The sequence below is a fragment of the Polyodon spathula genome, chromosome 12 (genome assembly GCF_017654505.1).
Source record: "Polyodon spathula isolate WHYD16114869_AA chromosome 12, ASM1765450v1, whole genome shotgun sequence".
NCBI classification, from domain to species: domain Eukaryota; kingdom Metazoa; phylum Chordata; class Actinopteri; order Acipenseriformes; family Polyodontidae; genus Polyodon; species Polyodon spathula.
In genome coordinates, this window is record NC_054545.1 from 7,999,279 (window position 1) to 8,012,467 (window position 13,189).

Consider the following 13,189-nt stretch of genomic DNA (forward strand, 5'->3'; position numbering starts at 1 on the left):
TATGTCTTTGTGATTATTACTTTAAAAGGGTGAGGGTTTTTTCTCAGAATTGAGTCAAAATGGAAACATGTGCTCAGCCCATTTTGGATGGCTGTCTTCCACACACTGGCATTATGGTAGTAATGTTTGGTAACAGCAAAGGCTAGAGCTCAGATATTTCATAATAAATGTCTACACATTCATTATATAGTATGATTCCATTGACAAGTTAGAATGGAGAAAGAAAAAGAAAGCCCAATACAGTCCTCCATTTATTTAGTGTATCTTAGAAACAGACCCATTGAGGCAGCACCTTTTAAAGCTTTCACCAGAAAGAATAGGTCCACAAGCAATTTACATGACTCATAGAATATTATACATGTCTTTCCTCTTGGGAATTACGCTGGAATTGCAAAAACTTGCAACAAAATGATTTCATTTCCATACTCAAGGTTGGGAAATTCACGTAAGAGATTTCCTATAAATTAGTCAGGAGGAAATCCCCTTCCAGATTCCACGTCTTTAAACACCCTTGAGAAACCAGGAGCTTTTGTTTTACCCCAGAATTCATGATGTGGTTGATAATTACACAATCATTTGTGTTTCTTACTTTAAAATGCAATGCTGCTGGCTCTCCACCAAGAAAGTAAGCCAAGCTTGTTTTTCACAAGAACTTGTGGGAATTTTTAAACATATCATGGTAATTCCTTGGTTTTTGTTTTTTAATTGGACAAATGTTTAGTGCCACAAAATGTATGCTTATTTACTGTACATATTATACACTTCAAGGTTAAATAAAAAAAAAGGCCCACAAAATCCACTGTATTAATATAGAGAACTATATGCAAGTCAGCAAATTCAAAATGAAGAACTGGATTTTAAAAAACAAACATTTGTTTACAGTAGAAAGAGGATCTGCAGTTATACTAGGATTGCAAAATAAAGCATTTCTGGTAATAGGGGGATTCCTGTGAACTGAAAACAACAGCAAATTTAGGTGAAAACAGAACAGAACAAAAACAAAGTATCCGCAGGGATATGTAAGTGGAATGGGACCTCTTACATAACAGTATGTAAAAAGATCTGTATAATTGACATGGCCATTGGTTAAAACTATACTGCAATGATTAAAGCTTTTTTATTATATATATATATATATATGATGCTTGTGTACCAAATAAAGTATGTTAAAAATACAACAAAACGTTAGGTCTTTATCATCTCTATAATCACATGACTACAATATGTCAGGCATCTTACTTCACAGGTGAAGGGTGTCATTAGATAACACTGGAATTTGAAGTTGGCATCTAAAAAGGTTATAGTATTGCAGTAAAAATATATATTGCATTGGTCAGGAAAAGGTGCTGCACTCATATACATGCCCCCCCAATATGTGAAGCCTTTTCTTGAAAGTTGCAGTATACAAGTGGAAAACACAATGATCTCTCTGCTAGGTTACAGAACAAGTCAACAGAATTTAATACAGGTCCGATTTTTCTCTTTTTATTAGAAGATACTTAATGTTGTGGAAAACTGAGGCTTGGTGGAAGGTTGCTGGTTCATTTAGTCTTGGCTACCAGCAGTACTTATTAGACACTGTGAATAGATTAAAAGACAAGTGGTCAAAAAAGGCATGATGTACACTTGCCTTTGTACATTATAAATATCACATGAATAAAAATAGTGTCCAGCCCACACAGAGCAGGAAACCCCACAAAGCAAAGGTCAGGAATAGCAAGTGGTGGGTGGGGGCATAAAGACACCCTAAGTGTGACTGATACAGCCGCCCTGGGTATGCCAGCTAGCAGCAGTCCCTTACACATCAACCCACACCGCTGGATAATTTGTTGCAAATGTTTTTGACCCCACAAACTAGAAAGGGAATTCAGGATTTCTATTCATCTTTACATAGGTACCAAATGTGGAAGGCAGTACATGTACCTATGCATAATGCAATATATTTATAGGCACTGCAGAAAAATGATAAAATCATGAATACATTTTTCCCAGCTTGTAACTCACTCAAACTAGTGACACAGATCTGTTGCAATACATTTTAGAGCATTACTAATTACAGTAAAACATCTTACTGTGGGTGTTTTTGGGGTATTTTTTAAAACATGTTTTTCCTTTCCTGGGTTTGTTTATTCAGCTCGTCTATGACTGGTTTATTTTTTGTTGGTGCTGAGAATTTCCCAGGATTGTTAACACCCCAAGTCCCCTTACTAAAATTGTAAGAATTCTCATCTGTCTCAATAAAGCAGACATGCTCTATATATTAACTAATGTCAGCCGCTTTCTCCCACCAACGTCATGCAGTAATGAGAATTAGTCATTACAGTAACCCGTGTTCCCATCCAGGGACAGGAAATGCGTAACAATAAAAAGTACAATTGATGCAGCTTGATGAGTCTCATTAGCTTGCATTGGATCACACGCTTCAGGCAGCATTAAGTTAGAGGTAAGAAAGATGTGTGACAGAGAAAGAGGATGATCTGAAAAATAAAGGTCTGCAATGTTTGATACGATGAAGGAGACTGGCAACTGTACTGTAGTTCTGCATGAACCAACACAGTATCATATTCAGGTAGGCAATGCTGACAGGAGATCAGAGTTACCGAACAGTCCTGTGCTGAACACAGGAGATCAGAGTTACCGAACAGTCCTGTGCTGAACACAGGAGATCAGAGTTATCGAACAGTCCTGTGCTGAACATTCGTATTTCATTGCATGCAATACATTCAAAACACTTTAAAGGACAAAATTATTACACAATGTGAAACATACAACTTAACATGATGGATAATGTATTTACTAATGTAACTGAAACCAAAGAATAAACATGTGCCAGGCCATTTTTAATGGTCTATAATTTAAAAAAATACATCTTTGCAAGTGTAACCAGCTTGGCTTAAGTATGCTGTATACATTTATTTTGCCACCACCTGCTGTATACTTGAGATGCTAGTCAATATATGAATGCAACTTTTAACCTCACAGCCCCCTATAACATGATATATCACTTTGAAAATAAATGAACAAGCATGTTAGTAAAATACATCCCCTGCCACAACAGCCAATTCAAATTTAGAGCCATCAGTGTGATGACAAAGTTGAAGACCATACTGTAGAATAGGAAATGGCAATGAATATTTAAGACCTAAATGTCATAAGGTACATGGCAAGTGTTTTTTCGTGATACATGTAAAAAAGTTTGAAGGAGGATAACAAGGACAGATGTACATGCATGAATTGAAGAAACTAATGCCTAGAAATAAAAAGAAAAATAACACACACACGCACGCACACATGCACGCTTCTGGACTAATTTGGTGATTTTTTAATTTATGGAACTAATGAATAAGGCTCTATTTTACTGATCATCTGCTCTGCAAATAAACATGTCATGTGACTATTTGCGTAAGTCTCTTAATCAGACAGGAAATACAGATGATAACTGATTCTCTTTTCCTCTGAAATAAAGCCCCACTTGAATTCCCCCTGCCTTAACTTTGTGTAACCATCAAAGAAGCATTTTTTACATTTGACTTGGTAAAAAGGGGACATGTTGTATTTTTTTTAAACCATAGATTTATCAGCAGGAAGTAAGAGGGACATTGTAATGTGTATTATTTATAGAACTACCAGTACTTTGAATTGAATGTTTCAAATGTCCAGGAAGTGTTTTAACAGGTATTTATTTAGAGTGTGACAAATCCAGTTTTTGGAGGGGTTCAATTACAATGTTTGGAGGAACTGCTGTCAGTGGCACTGGAACAATATTTAAAGTGGGGGTGCTGAAAGCCATTGAACAAAACTGTAACCCCCTTTATATGTTGGAAGTCATGCAAAGCCCTTGACTGCTGTAGCCACTAAAAAAAGATCCTCTATACATTTTTCAACCCTAGTCATCATTTCAAATATGGTGCTAACTCACACTTGGCTCAGTCCTAATACAGGTAATTAAAACATGGCTAAGTTCCCTTCTGCATGTGATTGGGGGCTGCATACAAGATATTGAATGTAATCTATACTACAGCTTATGTGGACCCTTACATGAAATGGAATGCTTCTCTTGGAACCAGTAGTTGAAGTCTTTCTTAGCTCGAAGGTGATACTGTTTTTTAAAGGTTGGTGGTTTTTTTTACTGTGGCTGCTCCGGTCAGACTTTGGTAGGTCTTATTTTTGAAGCTGGTCACCTTGGAGGTCAGTGGGCATTCAGAGAGCTGATTGGGGCCAGCTGCAGGAAGAGATAGCCTCAAAAGGTGACACATACTTGAACAAAATGACTATGTTGACCTGGAGACGGTTATACTAGGTTGTCCGAGCAAAAAAATAAAATAAATAAATAAATAAATAACTGCTGGTTTGTGATGTTTAGGGGGAAGGGGTATTTGTTGTTTGTTAAACTGTATAACCCTAGCAACTCTCAGGAAAGAGGTGTTAAGTTGTTTATTGCTAGTTTTATATCATTACAATTATTTATTCCTCTCTGAAAACGTGCCTTATTTAATGTACTAGGGCCTGTTTCTAACTGGGCCCAGTTTACTGGATTGTATCAGTTCAGACAGCTTTTAAACACCAGACAGCATTTAAACACAAGATGATTTCTTCTTTTCAAAATAACTGAAAAAAAATGCATTAAAAATACTCTGGGTTTAAGTTTCTATAAGTGAATGGGAGAAACCAATTTATTACACTTGACATGAAGGTGCTTCTAGTCTGTATCCCTGAAGCCACTATTGAATCTTCTGGCATATCTTCCTACTGGTAGAACTGGGATTGACTCAGCCAAGCTAGACTCGGTGAACAAGTCTTGAACTAGAAACAACCCAGACAACACAAAAAGATTAGTCACAGTGCACTCCTGCACCATTATCAGTTCACCTATTGTAACCTCAAAACAGTTACAGTTGATTAAGCCATTTGTATTTATTTATTTTAATAAATAAACATTTGTTTTGGTTATAACGACGGTGACAATACCACAGTTTATGTGCATGTGTGTCCCGGTGTGTGAGCGAGTGCTTGTGTGTTTTGATGGATTTTTTGTTTTGTTTTGTGTGTGTTTTGGATGCTGAAGGGCTTGGCTAAACAGAGAAAGACGTTTCAGATTTTACACGCTACTTCCACTGTCCCTACATTACAGGAAAGGGACGCTGCGGAAGCAAACAATTTCCTTCCTCAGAAATGAGAAGTAGTTTTAAAAATAAAGGTGCTGAAAAACTACCTTTCGTGGCCCGTGCAGATATATATCGGTATATTTTTACAGGATCTGTACCGGGATCGGGTAGCCAAAATTGGACCAGTTAAAGAGCACTGGTTCTACAAAAGAAACAAAGAAACAGGGTTCTGGTGAAGAAAAGGAGAGACATAAATGTTTTAATTGTTTTTTTGTTTTATTTTTTTTACACTCACCTTTACGCAGTACAAGTGGGTTGTCTATCTGCGGTAATAATACATTGTCGAGTAATGTAGAATTACTAAGTTTTGTGTGTGTTCTTTTCTTCATTTTTAAAAGCTAATACGTATTTCTGTTGAGAAAAAAAATAAAAAAATATAACAAGGAACTCAATATCTAACAAAAGGAACTAACAAAAACTCAAAAAAGTTTACTATTTGTTTTTTAATTGAACTGGAGCAGAATGTCTCACACACACACATATATATATATACCAAAAAGACAAACCCTTGCTGTAATTAATGGGGGAAGATGGCAACTCCCTTTACCCGATTTCCTCTTGACTTATTTTCATTGTTTAAATACTTGCCCAGTACTGTAAAAAAAAAAAAAAAAAAAGTCACACGATTCTAACACTAGAGCATAGCCAACACCTTAAGTGTTAGTGTGAGGTTTGCGGAACGCTCCTTTTAAAACTACAGAAATGGTCAATACCGGGTACTAACCACAATTCCTGGAAAATTTTAAAATGCAGTTTCCCTGTTCAGAACTGTTCCAGTAAAACATGCTTCACAGTGACATGACTTGCATTTCATTATGCCTGTAGTATTTACAAACTGGTGGCTTTTCAGCTTTTCATTTTCATAAAACTAGGCTACAAAGAGCCTAATGTGTATGCAAGTCATGGTGATAAACAGTACTAACAACTAGAGTGCTATTTACATTGTAAATAATACATATCAAGTTCAGTATATACTCTGCTTCATCGGATTAAGGAAAAACAACCTGATATTTCTCAGCAGATGGGAAGGAAGCTAGAATAACCGCAACTTCCATATTTACATGTATGTCAGCAGCCAATTTCAAATACATATGACAATGTACTGTCACTGTTCAAAATGGTAACATATTTGAGATAATGTCTGAATAAGGTGTTAAGAATAATTCAATCAATAAAATAAAGACAGTAGCAGCATACATTTAGAAGGTGGGGCTACCTATACAATTTCTAAGACAACACACTTATTTTTAAGAAACAAATCACACAAAATATTACCTTTTGTTTTATTTCAAAGAAAAAAAGAAGGCATATTTTTCCAAAAACCTCAGCTTTATTTGAACAGGGTAAATGTACAGCAAACAATGGGCATACAGATCTCAACCTGCATTCTATATTCTTAAACAGTGCTCCAAGGAGCATACTCCCAGTCCACTTTCAATCTCTCTCTGCTAGGGACACCAGGTGCGTATCAATCTCTGCTTCTGAAAGAATCCTGGAAAACAGAAGAGACGCCAAACATCTTGTACTGGTTTATGTAATTTAGATAAATATGAACCATAAAATCCTGACTCAGGAAAGTATAAACATTAGTAAGAAATATAAAACCCAAAACATTCAGCCATTTTCACATTCAGTAATCCTGGCAAGATAAACAAACTTTAAGAAGACTTGGTTGTTACACTTTTAAAAACTGAAACCAACCCTTTACGACACTATTATTAAACCTGCCAAAAATCCCCTTTTTCATTAATAGCCTTTGTTTTATATAGCCAAATGAAAGTGAAATGTTTGTGGTGACTTGAACTTGGCCCACAATACTACAAACAAAAATGACAAACTAAAGTTTGTATTAGTAGTTCATCACAACACAAAAAGAATGTTCTCCTCGTCAAAAAGCTGCTTTTTTTTTATGGAAGACTCACTCACCTGAATTTGGCGTTCTCTGTTGTCACAACGCCAATTTCTAGCTCGGAGGGCTTGAAGTCAATAGACAGGACTGTTGACAGGCAGGTTATTGCGGTCTGCAGGACAAAAATAATATTCTCTCATAACATGATCTGTAATGTAAGTTTACAAAACCTAGACCAATTTACTAATCACTTCAATGAACAAAAGCAAAATATCCTCTTTGGAACACTGAAATGTGAGGGCTACTTCAGAATATATAGACAAACAGACAGACATGTGTACAATGTCACGCAACACCGCATTTGATTGAAAATATGGTTGCAAGAGGCTCCCGAGTGGCAGATCTGGTAAAGGCGCTCTGCGTGGATGCACCACATAGCTTCGAGGTTGGCGGTTCAAGTCCAGACTTATGTCGGCCAGGGTGTCCTTGGCTCACTGCGCACCAGCGACCCCTGTAGTGTCACCAGGCGCCTGCGGGCTTGCCTGTAAGCTGCCCAGAGCAGCGTTGTCCTCAGACACTGTAGCTGCGAGGTGGCTGCACGGTGCGTCTACAGTGTCAAAAGAAAAGCGGCTGGCTGAAGGCACACGCTTCGGAGGACAGCGTGTGTTAGTCTTCTCCACTCGAGAGTAGGTGCGGAGGTGGTATCAGTGAGCAAAATTAACTGCACTTGAAATCTGCATGTCCCAGTCTGATCACAGGCATTTTTAAAACACAAAAGCAAGGCGTCTTCAACATCAGGATATTCAGCAAATTGGAAACGCTGACAACTTGCATGCATAGTTTGTTTTTCATAGGCCTGTGTTATTGTACCATTTTTTCAGAATAACTGACAGTGTTTGCAGGAATGTTGAAATCTACAACATCTTTCTTTTTCTTGTATGGTGGTGCACTACCCACTGCTTCCAACACTTACACTTTAGCTGCACATAATGCATATTTCTTGGCACTGGCATGAAAATGACATTGATGTGTGAGCACTATAGCAACAAAACCTGTGACTGACCACTCTAAATGCATCATAGGATCTGTAGTCCCAAAACAGCACTAAAATACAGTACAGATGAGCTAATCTGGATACAAGTTAATACATTTCCCAGTATCCTTTACATTCAGCTGTTCAAATTAGGGCAATTAGTTTAATTCAAATTATTCTACCCTGGGGGGGCTCTAAAATAATTCAGACAAACAGGAAATTTGTGTTAAGTGAATTTTTATCATATGAAGTAATGTCTCAAATAGTCCCTGTTATGAAGAGCATCACAGGTTAGAGAAGTGCCCATCAAACTTGAAAATAACAGAATACTGTTACAAACATGGTTTCTTCTAAATTTTACTGAACACTAACAAAAATGGATTAGATCTTACACATTGCACAATCAATGTGAAACATGGTTCAGCTCCTTAATCATGAACAAAATTAAGGAAACACAGCCATTACTGAGATGATCATACAGGCTACACAAGGCATTATGGCTGTTGTCCATTGACAATAGTTTGGGTTAAATCATGTTTGCAAGCTTGTGATGTTTCTTTAGCCAGACAAGTGATGTTACACAATTAGACGTAGAGGAGCTTTGGCATAACCCAAAATACAATACAATAAAATTAAATAAATAAAAACAGTGGTCATATCTAATTGAAACACAATCTAAACATTTCTTACTTGGCTACAAGAGTCAGTTTTGGAAGATGTTTGCAGATGAACACCTCAGAAGTCATAATGATGAGCTTCTTACCTCTACTGTCTGCTCAAAAGTCCAATCCAATTTCTTCTTTACTTTCTTCTCCAGGAAGCTTGTGGCTTCTGTTTGTTTGACCCCAGCAGCAGTGGCCTTGAACCCACAGTAATAGCCTGCTGGGTCACACTTGTATACCTGAGGACCATTCTCTGCATCCACTCCAATCAGGATCATGCCTACAATGAACCAAACCTTTATAAAAACCTAATCACTTCAGCCAGAAATGTGGTAACTATTGACAATCAATGGGTTAGCAGCTGTGAGCTCACATAACGTAAATCTAAATTTGGGCAATAATAAATAAATAAATAATAAAATACAAAAGACAACAATCTGGTGCATCCACAATTGTTCATTTACTTCTTTTTATTTAGAGTGCTTGGGAGAACTGTAGGCTACCTTCTTTGTTTTTGTCCGTGTTATCTCTGTGGTGCATGGGGCTATCAGATAAGCCATCATAGGATCGCAAAAAGATAAAGTTGCAGTGTGCTACAATAACTAACATATAAACCCTAGGTGAGTGTTTACTACTTTCTTCCACACTGGATCTTTAACTTACACATGCAAATAACTTCTAGTAGTAGAATAATACTTACAACAGCCGAGAGGTCTCATCTCAGCGTTTTGTGTGTACACTTGAGAAATGTCTGCGATTCTCTTACACAGCATGTCTACTGGGATCTCATAGCCGTACTTGTATTTCCAGTTAGCAGCTTCATAGCGTGCTCTCTGGACCTGAGACCTGCTGTCCGCTGAAAGAGGAAGAGAAAACCCGGGAACACAGTGAAATACAGTAAACAATCATGTGAAATTAGAGTCAAGCACCATCTGCTGCATTTGAATAATATACACTATGACTCAACATAAAAACTAATCAGAGGGGTACAGAGCTGTATAAACTGATTATAATGGTCAGCACATCAGACTGCTGGAACCACACAGCTGACAGTGAAAATCAAAATAAAACATCTTCTTAGATAAGCACAGTACAGCTTTCACTAGCAAATATTAACTTGGAAGTATTTGTTTTTCTTGTTTCCACACTCTTTCATTCCCTATATAACAAACTGTACACCATACTCAGCAACCAATGTTTATTACTGAAAGATTATAGTTAAATATTTCCTTAATTCATCCTATCAGGATTTCTCTAAAAATGTTCAATATCTTTTTTACAGGTGTTTCTTTCACAAGTAGTTTACCTGTCATCCCTGACATTACGCAGCCAATGTTTTCAGTTATTCTGAACAAATGAGAGACAGTGTTGGAGTCCAAAAGCTTGTCCTGAAAGACAGAAATAAATTACCTAATAAAGGCTTTCTGTTTAGTCTGTGCATAATCCGTTTAAGGAAAATGCACCCCACACACTTATATCTCAAAGATGCTCTTTTTTTCATTTTTGAAAATTAAGTAATATATTACCTCATTAAAATGGGTGTGTTTCTATGAAAACCCTGGTCGAGTTGAATAAGCCAGTTACCTTTTATAATACTGGCCGTATCCTGTCATGATTACTATTATCAGCAAAATGTAGAAACGACTTATCTTTTGCACAATACATTTCAGTTCGTTTTTTTTTTGGTTTTGTTTTTTTCCCCCCCAGTAGTTATGGAGACCAATTCATTCACATTAAGTTAAACACACAGGAACACAACAAAAAATACGTATATGCAAAAACAAACAAACAAAAAAAAAAACACATTTCAGAAAATGCTTTCACAAAAGTCAAAATTGCTAACTTGACTGGTCAACACAGAGTCTCGAAGATTATTTGGTGATAAAATTGGTCTTACTGAACAGGGTTACTGCTAATTTGGGCACCTGCACCTTTACATACATACCGGTACTTTTTTCTGTGTGACAACGACTGCACATTCCTTCCCACGGACAGCTACTGAGGTAAGGCCACCTTGGTTTATAGCCTTGAATGCATATTCTAGAATATTAAAATTAATACGTTAAAAATGGTAGCAGCAGAAAATCTCCCTACATGCCAAACTCTGTTTATGAATGCAAACGCAAAAAAAAAAAAAAAGTTTCTGTAAAGATGTTAGTATATCAAAACTGTAAACACAGCAATGGTTTAGAGTGACAAGTCAATTCCTGAACAGCTAACATAGCTTCCGTTTGTACCGCTTATGAATGTAACACACATTTACAAAAACATAAAATTAAATAAGCAAATACTGTAACTCTAAACGAAGTAGTTCAAAATGCATATCCAAAGGTTACAAGTTCCTTACGTTACGCTAAATCCAAACATAAGGCCTCATAGCCTGAAATTTCCATCGCAGAACTATTCAAAATAATAACACAAATTGAAACTCGAGGCACACCGTACAAATCCAGATAATATTGAATACCTAAAATAACTCAGTTAAGATGTAAGTTAAAATAAACTCAGTTAAGATGTAAGTTGTGGGGGATGGGAGCACCATAATGACTGGGCAGTTACTAGAGATGCTGCTACAGTAATGAAAGTTGAAGGTAAATAACTTGCATACTGACCTACTTGGTAGAGTCTGCCTTCGGGAGAGAAGATGGTAATGTGCCGATCAAAGCCCGCACTGGATCCCCGGGACATTTTGATAAATCCTACACGTATTTGTATAAAATAAGATTGAACTGTATTGCAAAGTGAAGTGGAGTACACACAACATGCAGAAATTTTAGCAGAATTCACCCGGAAGAAATTTCCCGATGCACCGAAAACATTACTACCGGGGTCACCGGAGAGAGGGAGGCGCAGTTTCCTTTCTTTCCATCTATCGAGAGAGAGAGAGAGAGAGAGAGAGAGAGAGAGAGAGAGAGAGAGAGAGAGAGAGAGAGAGAGAGACTGTTTAACGATTTTTTTAATAAAGTTGATGTATTAAGTTTGATCCGTAAAAAAATAAATAAACACTGAAGCTGGAATGATTTCCTTAAAGAAAATATCTATTTTTTAAAATAATTACTGTATTTATTCACAACGCTCGACAGAGCTATTTTCCAAGTATTATGTCCAAAAGTTTTGCACCACCCAGTAAAATGAACTAATTCTGCTTCATAAAGTCGAATGAAACCTGCTGAACATAAACATATTGAATTACATACCGCGTTGTAGTTTCCCATATACTTAATAAAAAACTGACAAAATATGTGACATTTTGAAATCTAACATGAAATACTGTACCACTGTTATGGCTTCTGATAGACTTTTGCCATATTTTGTAGTTTATATGATGTTGACTAAAATATCTAAATTATATTCAATTATAGGAGGCTGTTTGGTCTAGTGGTTAAAGAAACAGACCACTGACTCATGTTGTGACCCCGAGCTTAACCTCCTTGACATCCATCTTTCCGGTGAGGCATTCTTGTAAGTGACTCTGCAGCTGATGCGTATTTCACACACCCTAGTCTTCTATCTTGTAAAGCGCTTTGTGATGGTGGTCCACTATGAAAGGCACTATATAATAAAGATTATCATTATTATATATTTATTTTAAATGATGTCACATTCCTAAAATGCAAAACTTTTGGCCATAGCTGTAGCCGGGGCCATAGAGGATAACATTAAGAAAATCAGTGGGATGATTTAGAGTGCATCATCAACAAAGAAGTGGGCTGCTTGAAAGGCTATGAATGGACTGGACACTGGTTCATTAGTAACATTGCCTCATTCACAGTATTACATAATATTTTGGCCACGACCTGCACTTAAAATAAATTCAGTTAATGGTACTGAATTTGGTAGCTTCTTAGTCTGCTAAGAATGACATATTGAAAGCTAGAGACTTTGAGGCTAAAATAGAGGTGGTGAGGCAAAAGTATATTAAAAAAAGGTTTTAGATTTTAAACTTTTAGTAAATGCATTTTATAATACCCAATATAAAATGTTCCAGTTAGACACTATCACATTAAGTCCTGTGTAAACAGAACATCAAGTCATGCTAACCTACATCAGTAATTCCTATTTCTGTGTAAAATTGAAGATTAATATTGTCTTTAAAATCAACAGTAAATTACATTACACCAGACTGTTGGAAAGATCATTTGCTTCTTCGTTACTGTTATGAAAGATTGCAATTATTATTTATGTAGGTGTGACACATATGCAAATCTGCCAGAAAAGGAAACAACTTAATTTGCATAGTAAGACTGACACACATGGCTGGTAAATTGATGTTGGTTAAACAATTCATCGTAAAAATCCATATCTTAACAGGAAATTCATACTGGAAAATAGGTCAGTTGACAATAGAATAATTTAAAGACCTTATCATTTAATAGTAAGTAATATATGCAAACTCACTTTTCAGTGCTTGATTACAGTGATAGACTAGTATAGGGAGTTTTTGTTTTGGGCAATATACAGTTCAAACTGAGCAGGCCAA

The 13,189-nt window shown here is 36.5% G+C and overlaps 1 protein-coding gene across 1 annotated transcript; it reads right to left on the minus strand.

Annotated features, from left to right (window-relative positions):
• Nucleotides 1-6,475: 6,475 nt before the first annotated feature.
• LOC121324998 (proteasome subunit alpha type-6) lies at nucleotides 6,476-11,507 on the minus strand. The gene is made up of 7 exons (XM_041267277.1): nucleotides 11,322-11,507; nucleotides 10,655-10,749; nucleotides 10,016-10,097; nucleotides 9,410-9,565; nucleotides 8,811-8,989; nucleotides 7,092-7,186; nucleotides 6,476-6,657 (listed from the first exon to the last, which is right to left on the minus strand). The coding sequence occupies exons 1-7, from the start codon at nucleotides 11,395-11,397 to the stop codon at nucleotides 6,600-6,602; spliced, it is 741 nt and encodes a 246-aa protein (XP_041123211.1). The 5' UTR covers nucleotides 11,398-11,507; the 3' UTR covers nucleotides 6,476-6,599.
• Between the last annotated feature and the right edge of the window lie 1,682 nt (nucleotides 11,508-13,189).

Excerpts from the sequence above, each read along its gene's own strand:
- LOC121324998 (XM_041267277.1), bottom strand. The coding sequence starts at position 11,397 with ATGTCCCGGGGATCCAGTGCGGGCTTTGATCGGCACATTACCATCTTC. Across the intron at positions 10,750-11,321 it reads AGGCAGACTCTACCAAGTAG|AATATGCATTCAAGGCTATA; the intron begins GTCAGTATGCAA and ends TTAATATTCTAG. Across the intron at positions 9,566-10,015 it reads CGTAATGTCAGGGATGACAG|CGGACAGCAGGTCTCAGGTC; the intron begins GTAAACTACTTG and ends TTCCTCTTTCAG.